Source organism: Neolamprologus multifasciatus, chromosome 7 (genome assembly GCF_963576455.1).
Source record: "Neolamprologus multifasciatus chromosome 7, fNeoMul1.2, whole genome shotgun sequence".
Taxonomy (NCBI): domain Eukaryota; kingdom Metazoa; phylum Chordata; class Actinopteri; order Cichliformes; family Cichlidae; genus Neolamprologus; species Neolamprologus multifasciatus.
In genome coordinates this window covers 46,570,159-46,584,886 of record NC_140445.1, presented here as the reverse complement: position 1 = coordinate 46,584,886, position 14,728 = coordinate 46,570,159, and the positions used below count along the sequence as shown (strand labels likewise).

The following is a 14,728-nucleotide window of genomic DNA, read 5'->3' as shown; positions in this document are numbered from 1 at the left end:
GTCTGTGACCTTTGGGTGGCTGCATCTGTGTGTCTAGCACTGCTGATTGGTGCAGGCTCAAGCCAAACTCGGTACTGTGTTGTTTCTGCTGTGTCAGAGCAGCTACAGATAACTGCTCTCTTTTCCTGTGTCTGCTCAGCTGGATGTCTTCGAGGCAGCTGATCGCTATCAGAGAGACGGCATTCCCCTCATCATCCTGGCAGGCAAAGATTACGGCTCTGGAAACTCCAGGGACTGGGTGGCCAAAGGACCGCACCTGCTGGTAAACAAGCTGCAGTTTTTATAGTTGTAATTTAGCATAGTTTACACTACAGTAGGTTGACCCACTGTGGAATTTGGAAATGGCCGTGCATGTTCAGCAAACTGTGTTCCACTGTGTTTCTACTTCCTTGCTTTCGCTGTGGTTGCAGGGGGTGCGTGCGGTGATTGCTGAAAGCTTTGAGAAGCTGCACAAGAACCAGCTGGTAGGAATGGGGATCATGCCGCTCCAGTTCCTGTCAGGCCAGAACGCTGACTCACTGGAGCTCAGTGGGAAGGAAAGATTCAGCATCACCCTGCCGGAGAGCCTGAGTCCAGGGCAGGAGCTTACCGTCAAGGTATGCAACACTTGCTGCATTTTAGCCTCTGCAAAGCTAAAGTTATTTTTAAGCTCTAAACTAAATGATGAAACATGTCAGTCACAAAATGTGCTAAAATCCTGATTAGAAAAATGTTATTTTAATTCTTAGTCTCACTTTATGTGTTTGTCCACAAATTAGTCCCTCTCTGCAGTTTACCAGTCATGTTCGGGTCTCCTTGCTGAGTGGTGAAGTGAAACGTGTGTTTCGTGTTTTCTGTTGCAGACCAGCCAAGGAAAGTCCTTCTCCGTCACCGCCCTGTTTGACAGCGACACGGACGTTATCTTGTTCCAACACGGAGGGCTCCTCAGATACGTTGCTCGGACTTTGCTCTGAAAGAACAGCAGCCCTTGGCATTTAATGTCTTCATCATGGACGAGAAAAGCTCACAGAGCTGGATTAGCGTCTCCAGACTTTAGCGGAACGTCAGTTTTAAGACCCCCGCAGCTTCTAAATCACTACACACGGCTGTTTCAGCATTTAAAAGGGCACCCTTTCTCCTCAGAAGATCATCCAGGCTTGAGAAAAAATGGTGACTGTCACTCAGTAAGGAGATTGTATCCTAGACTAACTGCTGAACATAGTTTTTGGTGTTTTATCATGCTGAAAGGACTTTTCTTTCGACACGGAGATGAACCAAGAAATTGATCCTCCTTCATTTAACTTAAAAAAAAAAGAAGAAGAATTTGGCCAAAGGCTGAGATGGTGGTAGGTACGATGGCATGAATACTTTGTTTTTAGAGCGTAGTACTGCTCTTTCACCCCCCAAACAACAACAAAAACCATCCAAGTTGAATTTTATGAATTCAGAAATTTGCAGAATTGATGTCACTTCCCCGTTTTCAGTGCTGTTAAGATTTTGCTAATCAAACCTGTTGCAGAAAGTACACTTGCCTCACTTTTAATTGTGGAAAAATGTGACATTTCTTCTTTTTGCTGTTACTGGTGTTTTCCCTTCATAAAGATGGCTTGTATTACAACTGACAGTGCTCGGCATCACATTAAAGGTTAATTAAAACACCCTTTCAGCATTACCAGGTAAGCTCTTTGCTCTGTTTCCACTCTTGCTGCTAAGCTAAGCGAAATGACTGCTGGCCAGAGCCCGAAGCTTAATTTAAAGAACTGTGTTGAATCTCCTTAGAGCGACTTTTACAGTGAAGACAGTGATTTATAAACAGTTTTTGCTCAAAAAAAGGTGCTGCAAAACATATCTGGGCCTTATAATGAAGGAGACGCTGCTTAGTAAAAATGAGCTTTTCAGAAAAGAATTAGGGGAACACTTACATCACACACTCGGTCAGGGTATTGTTGGCTGAAACATGGAGGCCTGTGCAACTCTCCAGGGATAAACTTTCCCTGACAATCACTGACCTGCTGTCAGACCAGTCATGCTGGATGATGGTGTAGGCACAGCTTCTCCAGACTCTGTCACGTGTGCTCAGGATGAAGCTTGCTGTCATCTGCAAAGAGAATAAGGTGCCAGAAACTTCCTGTTTCTGGTGTTTTTTGTTGAATCCCAGTCAAGCTACGCATTGCTGGGCAGAGAGTACTGGTCCCACTAAAGCCATCCTCATGGAGTCTGATAATTGGGACACCTGAGTAGTCTGATGGGGGTCATTTTTTGAGGGGCTCTGGCAGCGCTTGTCCTGTTCCTCCTTGCATAAAGGAGCAGATAGCGGCCCTGATCTTGTATCAAGGACCTTCTACAACCCTGTCCAGCTCTCGTAGAGTAACTATCCTGGTATCTCCTCCACACTCTTGAGACTGTGCTGGGAGAGCAAACTTTCTAGCATTGGAACGTTTAGATGTGACATGCTGGAGGAGCTGGACTACCTGTGCAACCTGAATGAGCTGCAGGTACCGTCTGAAAGGCCACCAACAAAAAGCAAAATTAGAGAAAAGTCAATCAGGAGGTATAAAGAGACTTCCCACCTGTGTTTTGTCATCTCTCCAATGAACCTGTTGGTCTTTGCTCCCTAACAGAAGTGACTGATAATCGTAAAGTTTGCCTGACTTTGTGTTGTATTGTATTGATCAAGTGTTCCCTTAATTTTTTTTTTGAGCAGTGTAATTAAAACTTCACCATGTTTGACTACTCTGCAGTGAGACGTTCATCATTATTTGGCACTTTTGTGTAAAATTAATATTAATGATCACCGAGGCATAAAAACTGCATGTATGAAATCAGTAAAACACATCTAATTTAAAACTTGCTAAAAAAAAAAAAGACCTCACCTTGCCTTACCTAGTATAGAATAAATTAGTGTAGTTCTTATAAAAACAGTGTAAGTTTGTTTTCTAGATCTAAATCTCTGCATGGACTAGCTGTTTATTCCATTTCATACCTGTTGAGGCAGCTACTTCTCAAAGTCATATTAAAATGATGTCACAGTAAATCGGACGTCGGAGAAAAAAAATTACACACTTGAGTCGTTATTCTTTATGAAATTTCCAAGTGTAAACAGTGCAACTTTTATTGATTTGAATTAAGTTTCTATGACACAGTGCATATTGCTGACATTGCGCTGCACCTTTAACCACACACCAACAACCTTGTTTTTATTCAATGATGTAAAAATAAAAGCAAAAATAGTTATTTATCTAACCGGCAAAGAAATGTCTGCAAGTTAAAAGAAAGCCGTAATGACAACGAATGATACAGTGAAGCGCAGTCGCTGCACACCTTCAGTTTTTACATGAGTGCAAATGTGACATTAAAGCTGTAATCAAAGGGGATGGCAGTCCTGCCACGTAAAGCTGTGACGCAGGTTTGTTAAAAATACACAAAGAGACTAAGAAAGAATACACTCCACCGTCAGCGTGCGTACTGAAGCCATTAATCTTTTGTTTGCCAATCAGCGTCGTCCATCCAGCTCCGAGTAGTCCAGTTCGGCTCTTGCAGGACATCTCGTTGCCTCCTTTCTCATAAATCGCGGACAGTATTTTGTGTCTTTACGCCAAACAGCAAGTGAAAAAGTCAAACATCTGGTAGTACCTCCTCTGGGTTTTGTCTGGTGTATGTCCTTTGAAATTAAAGGAACTGTGTGGCTACTTTATGTGAACAAATGGGTGTTTACATTCACTGCTTCAAAGAAAACTTCATCTTGGATTTTTTTGATCAAAAGCGATGAATGCCACAAAACATTGACAAAGGCTGCATAAACAAACTGGATTTAAAAAAAAAAAAAAAAAAAAAAATGGACGTCCATGTGAAGCCTAAACTTCTGCATTTTGCAAGCTTTCACTCAGATGGCACAAATGAAGGGTAAATCTGACTTAGACAGAACAATCAAACTGTAGAGTCAAAATTTACCAAAATTACCAAAAAGTTTTAGTAAATAAGATAATAAACCAATTGTGAAGCATTTGCCAATGTAAAAAAAACGATTGAGTGCATTTTCTTATACACTTCTGTGCAATCCAATTACTTTTTACAACCATAGGTGGTGCCCCCTGCTGGCCAGTAGAAAGAATGGCAGATTAAAACACTTTCAACACATTTTTAAGCTCACAAGGTTACATCCATCTTTCCTATACAGTCTGTGGTCAAAAATGACTCCCCTTAGTGCGCTTCACCAACTGTACACTGTTTTATTTGTGTGGCCAAATTTAGAATAAGTGCCCTGAACGTGTCCATTATTTTGTAAAAATTCATAAAATTAGAGTGAAAATATCCAGTAAACTGCTGGATGTTCATCAGAAGTAATAAATGAGTGAACAGTAGTGATGTGGGACTCAGCAGTAGTCACCCTTTAATTTGTGCCCACAGTGCTGCACTCGTTAGAAGACATACCACTCTCACATGTCCAATCACTGGACTTTTTTTCCCTTCTGTTTTTTCATAACAAAGGGAGCCAACAGTACACATCATGGGATAGAGAGGACTTTGCACTGTGTTTGAGAACATGCATACGCAACCAAGAACTCCCTATTGCCCTCCGGTGTTACTAGAAGTGAATAACAAAGGGCTAGTTTGGACTGTCAGACGAAAACAGGACTACACCTTGGGACTAATCCACAAGTAAGACTGCTGTGAGTTACAGCTCTATTTACACCACCTCAAAGTTGAACCCTACCATCCAGAAAGCTTCTGGGTGTCATCTGACACAGCATGAAACTGCTTGCTTAGACTTGCTCGAGTTGGTTAATCCCACACAATCAGCATTTATTTCCTCTAAACTGCGTTTGCTTGCCTTAAAGTGTCCAACATGACGCAACTAGACAGAGTCTGAAATGATGTTTAGGGACTAGATTATCCAGTTCATGTCTCTGCAGGTTCATATGCAAGGCAGACTGAAAACATTAAAACCATTTTAGAAATTGGTAGTAAATGGGGCGCAACCGCAGTTCTTAAACATCAGCGCTGAGATGAAACGATGGCAAGCCCACAGCACCCTCTACGACTTCCTCCTAAACTGGTGTCTTAAGCCAAAACACCATTCTCACTTTTATAAAGGCACCGACATAAAGTTTGCACACTTACTGAAAGAAATTTGAAATCGTTAACCCCACAACCTCAGCATGCGACAAAGCCCTTGACCACAACTGCTAATCTAATGCCGCGCATCACCCTGCACCCATTTCCCCTCAGCATCATAGTACTTCAAATTAGAAAGAAAGAAAGAAAAACATGGATGGTACTTAATTTATCCACCTGCTGGAAGTGTTCATAAATCAAATTTGTAACTGTTATTTAATCCCTTTCAGTCACCAATAAGAGAAACAGTGAGAATTTAGCCACTTTCTTCATCTGGGTCCCCAGAAATATGTGATGAGAGAGCAGCCAGGCTGTAAACAGTGAACCACAGCTGATGTGAAAGAGCTCCTGATCAACACAAGGGAGGAAATCCTGAGAACGAATGATTCTCCTGTGGAAATTAATGGAATCGTTCATCCACACTTCTTTTTTTCCCCTCTTTTCATTTGTCCGTATCTTTGTTTATGCAATCTATTTTCATCTATTAAGAAAATATTTGTGGAAGGTTAAATGAAAATATACAATTATTAATACAATAGAATACAGAGCTATGTGTTAAAGGTGATTTAAAAAAACAAAAACAGAATTGATTGTATCTCCCTTTACAATACACACATTTTCCTTGGTTAAAAGGCAAAAGAGGTAAAGTGTATGAGAAAAAGGCAGCCTGTTGTAGTCCAGAGGGCTGGTGTTTGAGGATTAGGCGATTGCTTTTGCTTCTGGTAAGAATGCCTCCCAGTACTTTATCAGCTGGAGAGAGAGGAAAAACCAACAACAAAAACAAAGAAAAAACAGGAGTCTTTAGACGCTAAATTAATTGAGAATTTTGAAAAGTAAAACATCACAAAAAAAAATATAGCCTGTTATATCTAAAAAAAACCCCTGTCCAGTAAATGACTTGATGCATGCTCAATCATCCAGGATGGAAATCCCAATAGGTTGATTCTGTTCATCTGGACGCAGCGTTTTCAGTGGGAGAAACGTTTCATCACTCATCCAAGTGACTTCTTCAGTCTCAGCTGACTGCAGGTTTCCCCAACCTTATAAACAGTACATTTGCATAATGATTGAAACGAGCCCACTCTAGTTTCAGTCATTGTGCAAAGGTACTGTTTATAAGGTTGGGAAACCTGCAGTCAGCTGGGTCCAGTAAATGACTTTGTCACTTTTGTGAACCAAAGAAACAATTTAAAGTTGCTACTTTGGGCTCTTTCATATAAATAATCAAAACTCCTAAAATCGAAAGTAAGCACACAAATACATTTACATAATATGTATTTAAGTGTATCACAAATCATGAATATCTTTTAAAAAATGAATTTGATAATGATGTGTTACATTAACATTCATGTTTAATTAATTTCTAATATTCATTAACCATTGAAGTGAATGTAAATATTTGGTTATTTGTTAATTTTTGCTCAGACTTTTATTTGATAAAGGTTTTCATGAACTTGTCTATTAGTCATACTGGAGTCTAAGCTGGATTAGCCTCAGTTTTCTAACAAACTTACATAGTAACCAGAGCCTCACTGGAATAATGAAAAAGCATGAAGCACATGCATAAAGAATAGTGAAGAAAATACCATTTAGGAAACCAGAGTGATAAGTGCAAAAGTTAAATACAAAATAAAAATGTTTGCAGATTTACCGAGTCGTTTACTTATTTTGAATTTTGGTCCACACAAAAACTCAAATATTCTTTAACTGCTTTATTTAACTTTTTTATATAAAAGTATGTAAAGCCTTGTTCCTGCCGTCTTACCTTACTTATTACCTCGTGTATGATTTACTTTTGAAATTGTCAACTTCTGTAGATTATCTGTGATGCTCAACAGTTAAAAACTGACCTAAATCCAGTGCAGTACTTACAGGTTTATGAATATGAAAATGCTGACTCACTCACCTGTTGCTGAGATTGAAGCAGACACTCCAAATACTTGATAACCTGTCTTTTGCAATTCTTGGTCTTTTCTCTCTGTTAGGAGAGATTTTTCAGAAGGATTTATCACTCTCAGCCCGTTCAGCTGTCTGAGCAGTTACTGATGTGGATACCAATAAGAATGAACACTGGTACCTCAAAGCGAATGACTTCCTTGCGAACAGTTGCAGAAACTCTTTCAAAGTCTCGCTCGTACTGCGTCACTTTGGCCTCCCACTATTTCCAAAGATATAAATCACAGAGGAGTCTTAAACCAAATACAGTGCTTCACATACAGAGATCGTGCAGCAAAAGCTATGGAGTGATTAACATCAAGCTAAGAATGAACCAAGGATCAGAAAAATTAAAGTTACTACAACGTTTTTCCCAAACTTGAAGAGGCCTCATCAAACGAGGGTTTCAGCCACATCCGAGCTATTTTTACTTTGTTGTTTTTGGCCCATGTCGTACCTCAGCGATCTCCTCCTTGGCCAGCTGCAGCTTATCGGGCTTGTTGGCCCACAGTAGTTTGGCCTCAGTCTCCCTCTTCTTCTGCAGCATGGACTGAGCATCCTGCCAGCGCTGCCACGCCTTCATCCGGTGATCAAAGGACCCCTGCAGGTCACAAAACTCACATCTTTTTACCTTCATGTACGTGCTTTTTAATATTTCACAATATTGGACATCTCACTTCCTATCACTTAAAAAAGCAAAACAAAACTTAAACAGCTGTGATCTACAGAAACTAGCTAAACAAATTCTCTTCGTACCCTCACAGCACCCAGCAGGCGGATGTAATCTGCAATCATTTCAGCAAAGGTGAAGGTGTCGCTTGCAGCTTGTTCCTGGTGTAGCTGCTCCATCTTGTCCTCCACCTCGGCCAGCTGGGAGAGGGCGCGGGACAGGGCGGTGTTGTCCTCTGCGCTGCCCAGCATGGCCGCACTTTTGGCGAAGCTCGCTGTGTTCAGTGACAGCTCTAGATTTCAATGCAAAGACAAGTGTTCTTCACACAAACATGAATACGAGAACATATACAAGAAATGAAAGCAGCAATTATGGGCTAAAAGGTGCATTCACACATTTTATTTTAGGTGGCATCATTCAAAGCTTTATAAAAGCTTTTATTAGAGGAGGAATAGTAATTAAAAAGTGTTATAATTAACGATGTTTAACATCTGAACACATTTCACTCTGGTGCCCCCAAGTGGCCAAAAACTGTACAAACAAACAAAGACATCCGAATGATAACTGATGAGTCACTTTACAATTGGGAATAAAGACAACGGACCTTTCCTGTGAACCACCAGGGATTCGACCAGCGCGTGGAGCTTCCTGAACTGCTGGTCTGCAGATTCCACCTCCTGCAGCTTCTCCTCGAACCACTGCAGCACAACGCACCATTAGTACGACTCCAACACAACTGCAAGGGCTGTGAGCTCTACGGCACTACAAGCATCATTACCAAAGATAAAACCCTTAACTGTCAAAAATCAAACCATGAAACTGCAGCTCAGTTTATGCCCGAAAGTTCCACCAAAAGTCTCTGCTTTAGTATAAAGACTGAAAAATGCAGTGAAGAACATGACCGCGCATTTACAGCTGAACTTACCACGTCTGACTCGTTCATCTTGATGGTCATCTTGCTGACAGCGTCCGTCGCTTTATTGATCATCTTTAAGAAGCCGGCGCCGCTCAGAGCCTGAGTGCTCACTGCTCGAGGCAACTGCAGATGCATTAGTTGTGTTAGCTGTGATGATTCTAAAACTCGGGCTGCAAACTGCGATATGAACGTTTTCAATATTTTACTGCAACTCCATCTTCCTCCATTGTCTGCACACCCAACCACTAATGCTTAGGTAAAGCACACTAGTGTGATGAAAGTAATGTTTCTAAGTACAAATACACCATTCATCCACTACAAAAACAGAGAAGTGAAACAAAACTGCATTACACCTCTTCAGGGCAGTAACTCGAGCTGAAACCAAACAAAATCCTCTTACTTCCTCTCTCTCCAGGAACTCTCTGACATCGGGGTCTTGGAGCAGCGACGGGTGATTTACCACCCGCTGCAGATACCTGTTCAATCAGACAACAGGGACACGCTTGATTTTCACGAGTAGTCTGGAAATTGCAACATCAGAATAGCACGAGAGCATCAACGGGGAAGTGGTGGTGATGCTTTTACATTAATTATATTCTTGTCACATCATGCTTCCTGTACAAGGGTCGGGACTCTGTGTTAGCCGCGCTAACTGGCACCTCATGCCATTCTTTCTCTTTTACCTTTCCAGAGCACCTCTTCTTCTCTCAACAAAGTCTGTAGACGATGAATCTTCCTTCCCCACTTTCACCTTTGTCATCCCTGTGCAAGATAATGATCATCACCACTTATGATTGAGAGCAGATTTTACATTATAATTCTAAGGAAAGCGTGAGATGCGATGAGTGCGTCAGCCTACCCAGGAGGCTCTTCTCTGGTGGTGGAGGCACAATGAATCCATTTGGTCCATGTTTTTCAGAGAGCTTCTCATAAAGTCCGAGGAAGTCGCTGAAGCGTCGCCTCACTGTGAATGTCTTGTTGCGAAACATGGGCAGTGTGGTCTGAAACAGACATTAATGGAATTTATGTACCCAGCAGGCTCGTGTTTGCTCCAATACTCCACTAAACGTGTGTCGCAACCTTTGTTTTCCCTCTAAGAGCAGAGCACGGGTGTGTCTCCAACAAGGCACTCATCAATATTTCATCTTTGGTCAACTTTAACCAACTTCAAGTAAATTGATGAATAATGACACATTTTTACCTGTGTGGATACTTTGTAGGCCATGTAGGCATTCATACCATCCCCTGAAAAAAACAATACGTACATCATTAAATGTCCCTGACTATATAAATACATACAAAGATTACTCAGTGAACTGATCTTTAAACATCAGGCAAGCTACATTAAGCAATACAAAAACAATAAAAGCCTCACCTATTTTTTCTGGGTCTTTGACAGAGACAAAGATGTCAAATTTGTCTTCCTCCTCTTCCTCTTCCTCCTCTTCCAACTGAAACAAATTTTGAGCATGAAAGTGAAATATGACATGAAAACCATGGCTGAACAGTCAGCTTCTCCCACCGCATTTTGTTGTGGTGGGATGTTAAACAGGTTAAACCGCAGTTGGAAAGAACCTGGTGCTGCCCCAGGTTTCTCATTCTGATGTTTGGGCAGAGAGTTAACATTTAACCTTGTTAAAAACCAACAGGTTTTAACAAGGTTAACTATAGATCCAAATCTGTCATTTTAAAAATCAAATGAACCGCTTCTAACCAAATTGAAACGTTAAGTATGTTTTAAAAAAAAATAAAATAAAACCAGTTTCTTCCTCCAGACGAGGACATGTTTGATTTGAATCTTTACTGGATTAGAGTCTATATGAATGCACCTGACCAGCACCTAAAGATGTTAGACACTCTCTGCCACTGTGCTTTATATTTTATTACTGGCTTCAGAAGCTGAATACACCACTGTTTCCTGTTTCCTGTAAATAAGTGTGCATCTCTGTATGTCCTCAGACTTTCCATGGGCTGTTTTGTTTCAGTATATAAATCTCAAAGAGACGTTTAGCTGAATAAATAAAGGATAGAATAAACTGGTGTGTATATTTATTAAATACTTGGAAAGTATTTCATGGGCTCACACTCGAAAATCTTTGTCTGGGTTTAAATCTGAGCTCACCTCTTCCAGGGCAGGAGGCTGTGGCTTGGCGAGGCTGGCAGCTGCTGGCAGAGAGGTGGGGGCGGGAGCAGATGGCTTGGCCGTCGCCTCCTTTTTTCTCTCATTCCTCGGACTGTCGAGAGAGAGCTCCACCGTGGCCTCTGCTAGAGGGGAAACGTGCAGTAAGATATCCATTATTTCCCTAGTACAGTGGAGCTGCTTTTACCACAGTTACCAAAGTCTACCTTAAAGTATTTAAAGAGATTCTGAGTTCTGTTCCATGTGTGGTGATCTGGAGCACAAACTGGAGCTGCTTCTGTCATGCCTCAACAGGACCATCTGTGTTGGTTTCTTAATCACTTATTTACACCAGACTGAAATTTGTGTTTTCCATCTCAGGTGTCTGACACAAATATACACCGAGGGTTATGTTAAACCTGTGGATTTAACTGAACTTTGCATTCAGATGGTCCCATGTTCTTAATTGAGAGGTCCTCATCCTGGCTTTGGTGTCAGCCATGTGGTAAAATCATGATAGCTGCTTCTAGTTAAACATTGCTGTACTTGACTTTTAAGAGGGCTACTACTCAAAGGTTTTTTTTATAAGTAATCTGAGCTACTCTCCCATAACCGGCACAGCCCAGTACAAAGTTTCAAACTCAATGCTGGCAAAACAGTTATTTACAATGAAGCAAACATTACTTTCCATGCTGTTGATTCAACTTTAGGAGGCGTTCATCAACATTTTTCCAGCCTAGAGCTCATTTTATCCTCTATACAGATGTGATTATGCACAAACCTCTATATGAACTTCACTGAACCTGTCTTGAATCATGACTTTGTATAAAGACCAACTCTAGGCTTAAAACTTTGGTAACATAAACCGAATGAAAATAAAAAATAGAATAAAATAAGGTGGACCCACCAGCAAATATATCCCCATCCTCCTCAGAGTGGACTCCATTGGTCTTGGAGTTGACGGTGCTGGTGACGCTGGGTGTGGAGGCAGCTGCCTGACTGAAGATATCAGCTGGCTTACTGTCTTGCAGCGGTCCCCCAGCAGTAACTTTGGTTGTGACAGATTTCTCCTTCTGCTCTTTAGGGACGGGTTTCTTTGAGATGGCACCCAGCGGCTCGCCAAACACGTCCTCGTCAGGTTCACCGAAGAGGCTTTTTTGCAGCTGCTTGGCAGGCTTGGTCTGCAGCGGCTCTGCGAAAATATCACTCCCTTCCTCGTCGTCAAAGAGATCAACGTTTGCACTGCTGGGTTTTTTGGCTTCAGCAGCTGGTGGAGCATCGCTAAAGAGGTCGACCAAAGGGTCGGCAACTTTGCTAGTAACAGGCTGTGAGTCACCACTGAGGTCGATAACTGGAGCGGTGGACGTTTGTTTTGCTTCTTGCTGACTGAGTGGATCTATAACGCCAGCAGTTACTTCACTTCTATCAATTGTTGCTTCAACAGTAACATCTGCCTTTACTACTTCCCCTCTCTGAGCTCCAGTTTCGCTTCCCAATATGTCAACGAAATCATCGGATTTTGTTGCAGCTGTAGCTACAACGCTAACATTGTTTGTCAGGTCAAAAAAATCATCCGAGGGTTCACTCGCTGGCTTGTTTCCTGTTTGGCTGCTCATTGGCTCGATTAAAGGATCATTCATGATGTCACTGGGAGGCTTCAATGAAACATCACTGGTCGGTGTGGTGTCCATTTCGGTCACTGGTGATGTGCTCTGAAGGCCAAAAGGGGATGCTTAATGTCAATTGCTGTCATGTCACGTGTGTGTAGACAACAGACAATTCTTAAAGTAATCCAAGACTCATGCAACAAGTTGATAAAAGTTTCAAATTTTAAAGACCTTTGGGGCTTTTTTTTTCTTTTCTTAGATCTCAATAGCTTCACATTACACAATCTGGTCTCTAGGTAGCCAAATTAGATATTGGGTAACATCTAAACATCCAATGTCCATCCCAGCTACTGGGTGTGTCACTGACAGCAGAAACAATGTTTTCAAAATAAAAAAACAAGGACTTTGTCACTGTAACCATTTCATTTGATAAGCCTTTACATTAGGGTTAGACTAATGTAACAACGATTGCAGTGTTTAGGTTTTTGTTTACAGGGTAGTGAACAAAATTACTTAACAAACTTAAATGACTTGCTTCAAAGGCTGCTGATTCAGAAGATGAAAACAACTCTTGGATCCGTTACTCTGTGACCTTGGCTGGATTAAAGACAACTTTTTCTGATGACTTAATGGGCTTGATGTTTCAGGTCATACTGACTAAAACATGCAGGATATTTTTGTAAGTAATGGTCATCAATGGAGTCAAAAAGGCTATGCCCATTTGCTATCGATGTGTCATTAGCAAATGACTGTGTAGTTTCTTTCATTTCAAAGTCAGTCACATCCAATTTAGGAACGCGATGAACTACGTTTATTGCCAAGAAAGAAATTTCTCAGCTCAAGGTTTTATAATAGAGTTTTGTTAAATAATGAATGATGTCGTATTGGCTGTTTCCATCTTTTATATACAGTCTATAATATCTGCATACCTATACAGTTTAAGAAATAAGCCTGTCAAGCAAGAATGCTAGCATTTATCTGATAACCTACCACTCCACATTACTATTTATTATTATTATTATTATTATTATTATTATGTGACATACAGGGAAACTGCCAGTGTTAAATTTTTTCAGTACTAGTGGAAAATTAATGTACAATGACTAATAACTGTATTTACTGGTCCCAAAAATATTTCCATTTTATCTGTATATCTGTCGCCCCTTATTAAAAATGAAAAATGTGAATTATACTCTTTAGACAAAAAATGCTTAAAAAAAATAGTAATACATGCCCGAAACTTCTTTTTATAGGAAGTTAAGTCACTCTGGCTGCTGATACATTTCCAAACATCATTTCGGGCATGAGCTCTGACACCTAAAACATCCATAAAATGCTGACTGAGGGTTTCCGTGCAGCAGCGAGTTCAGTGTTGGGAGAAAAAAATCGAAGACAGCAACTTTCTCATGTATCCTCTGAACTTTGACTGTAGGAAAACATCCGGGTTCTGACCATGTGACCACACCACGCTCACATGACAGGAGGCTGCCCGAGCCAGCGTACAATCCTTATTTTAGGGGGAGAAATACGTAAATAAAATGGGGAAGCTGACTTAACCCACTAATAAGCATCGTGAAATAACACTATCACCTCCCTTACTGTGTCAGCTCTCACAGAAACCACACACAGACCTCACTGTCTGCAGATTTCACCTCACCTACGCATGGCGTGAAAAGTCTGCACGTCAAAAAAAATGCTGAGGACACCTTCAGATTTAAAAGTTAGCTCGAGAAAGTTTTAGAAGATTAAAAGAACTCACACATTCCATGCACCAAAACAGGAAGTACGGCGTTACCTGGTTTGGTTAACTGAATCACCGCGAGGGAGAACTTCAAAGAGCAACTTTCAGGGTGAAATCAATACCAGCGAGGGCGTTTGCAGAACTCCTAAAGCTCGTAGGCAGGTAGTAAGAAGTTTCTACAACAAATGCTTCGAAACATTAGGAAATACTAAGAGTTTTGGAGATGACAATATCTTATGTCAACATTGTTTGTTATTTTTCCCCTGTGCAACTGCTTAACGTTGGCCAACATCTCCTAAAACTTTTGCCTCATTAGCTTTCCTAGCTAACTCTGCATTAAGTTAACGAGTTATCCAGACCTGACCGCTAACAGCTAGGTCGACTCCACCAGTACATACCGTACTCCCGAAGAGGTCCTCGTCTTCATCACTGTCGCGGCCTCGGACTTCTTCAGTGTCCAGCACATCTTGGTCCTCGGAGTCCGGGAATGGGGGAGGACTGCGCTCCGAGCTGGTCGCCATCTTCACTCTCTTTGAAAACACAAGGGGAGGTAACGTCAACTGCTCCCCTCTGCTCTATGTCACACAGACGTGTCTCCTTCGGTTAGCAGCTAACGTTACCTTCGCCGTTTCTCAGTGTGGTTTAC

General features: G+C 41.3%; 2 protein-coding genes across 3 annotated transcripts in view; one reads left to right on the top strand and one right to left on the bottom strand.

Annotated features, from left to right (window-relative positions):
- Positions 1–3,898, top strand: part of ireb2 (iron-responsive element binding protein 2) — an 18,367-nt gene extending 14,469 nt beyond the window's left edge. Inside the window, exons 20-22 of the mRNA XM_085168730.1 lie at positions 140–262; positions 411–596; positions 843–3,898. Of these exons, the coding sequence (XP_085024856.1) occupies positions 140–262; positions 411–596; positions 843–953 (420 nt within the window). The 3' untranslated portion in view covers positions 954–3,898. The remainder of the gene's footprint in view (positions 1–139; positions 263–410; positions 597–842) is intronic.
- snx1a (sorting nexin 1a) lies at positions 3,051–14,603 on the bottom strand. 2 transcript variants are annotated; one of them, XM_085168731.1, is made up of 15 exons: positions 14,481–14,603; positions 11,642–12,446; positions 10,738–10,880; positions 9,991–10,066; positions 9,817–9,860; positions 9,475–9,616; positions 9,299–9,377; positions 9,016–9,091; positions 8,625–8,738; positions 8,304–8,397; positions 7,786–7,991; positions 7,487–7,630; positions 7,172–7,252; positions 7,001–7,072; positions 3,051–5,844 (listed from the first exon to the last, which is right to left on the bottom strand). In XM_085168731.1, exons 1-15 carry the CDS (start codon positions 14,601–14,603, stop codon positions 5,794–5,796), a joined length of 2,250 nt encoding a protein of 749 aa, XP_085024857.1. In that variant the 3' UTR covers positions 3,051–5,793. The 2 variants fall into 2 exon arrangements, with proteins under 2 accessions (XP_085024857.1, XP_085024859.1); XM_085168733.1 differs by having other exon boundaries at positions 10,738–10,877.
- Between the last annotated feature and the right edge of the window lie 125 nt (positions 14,604–14,728).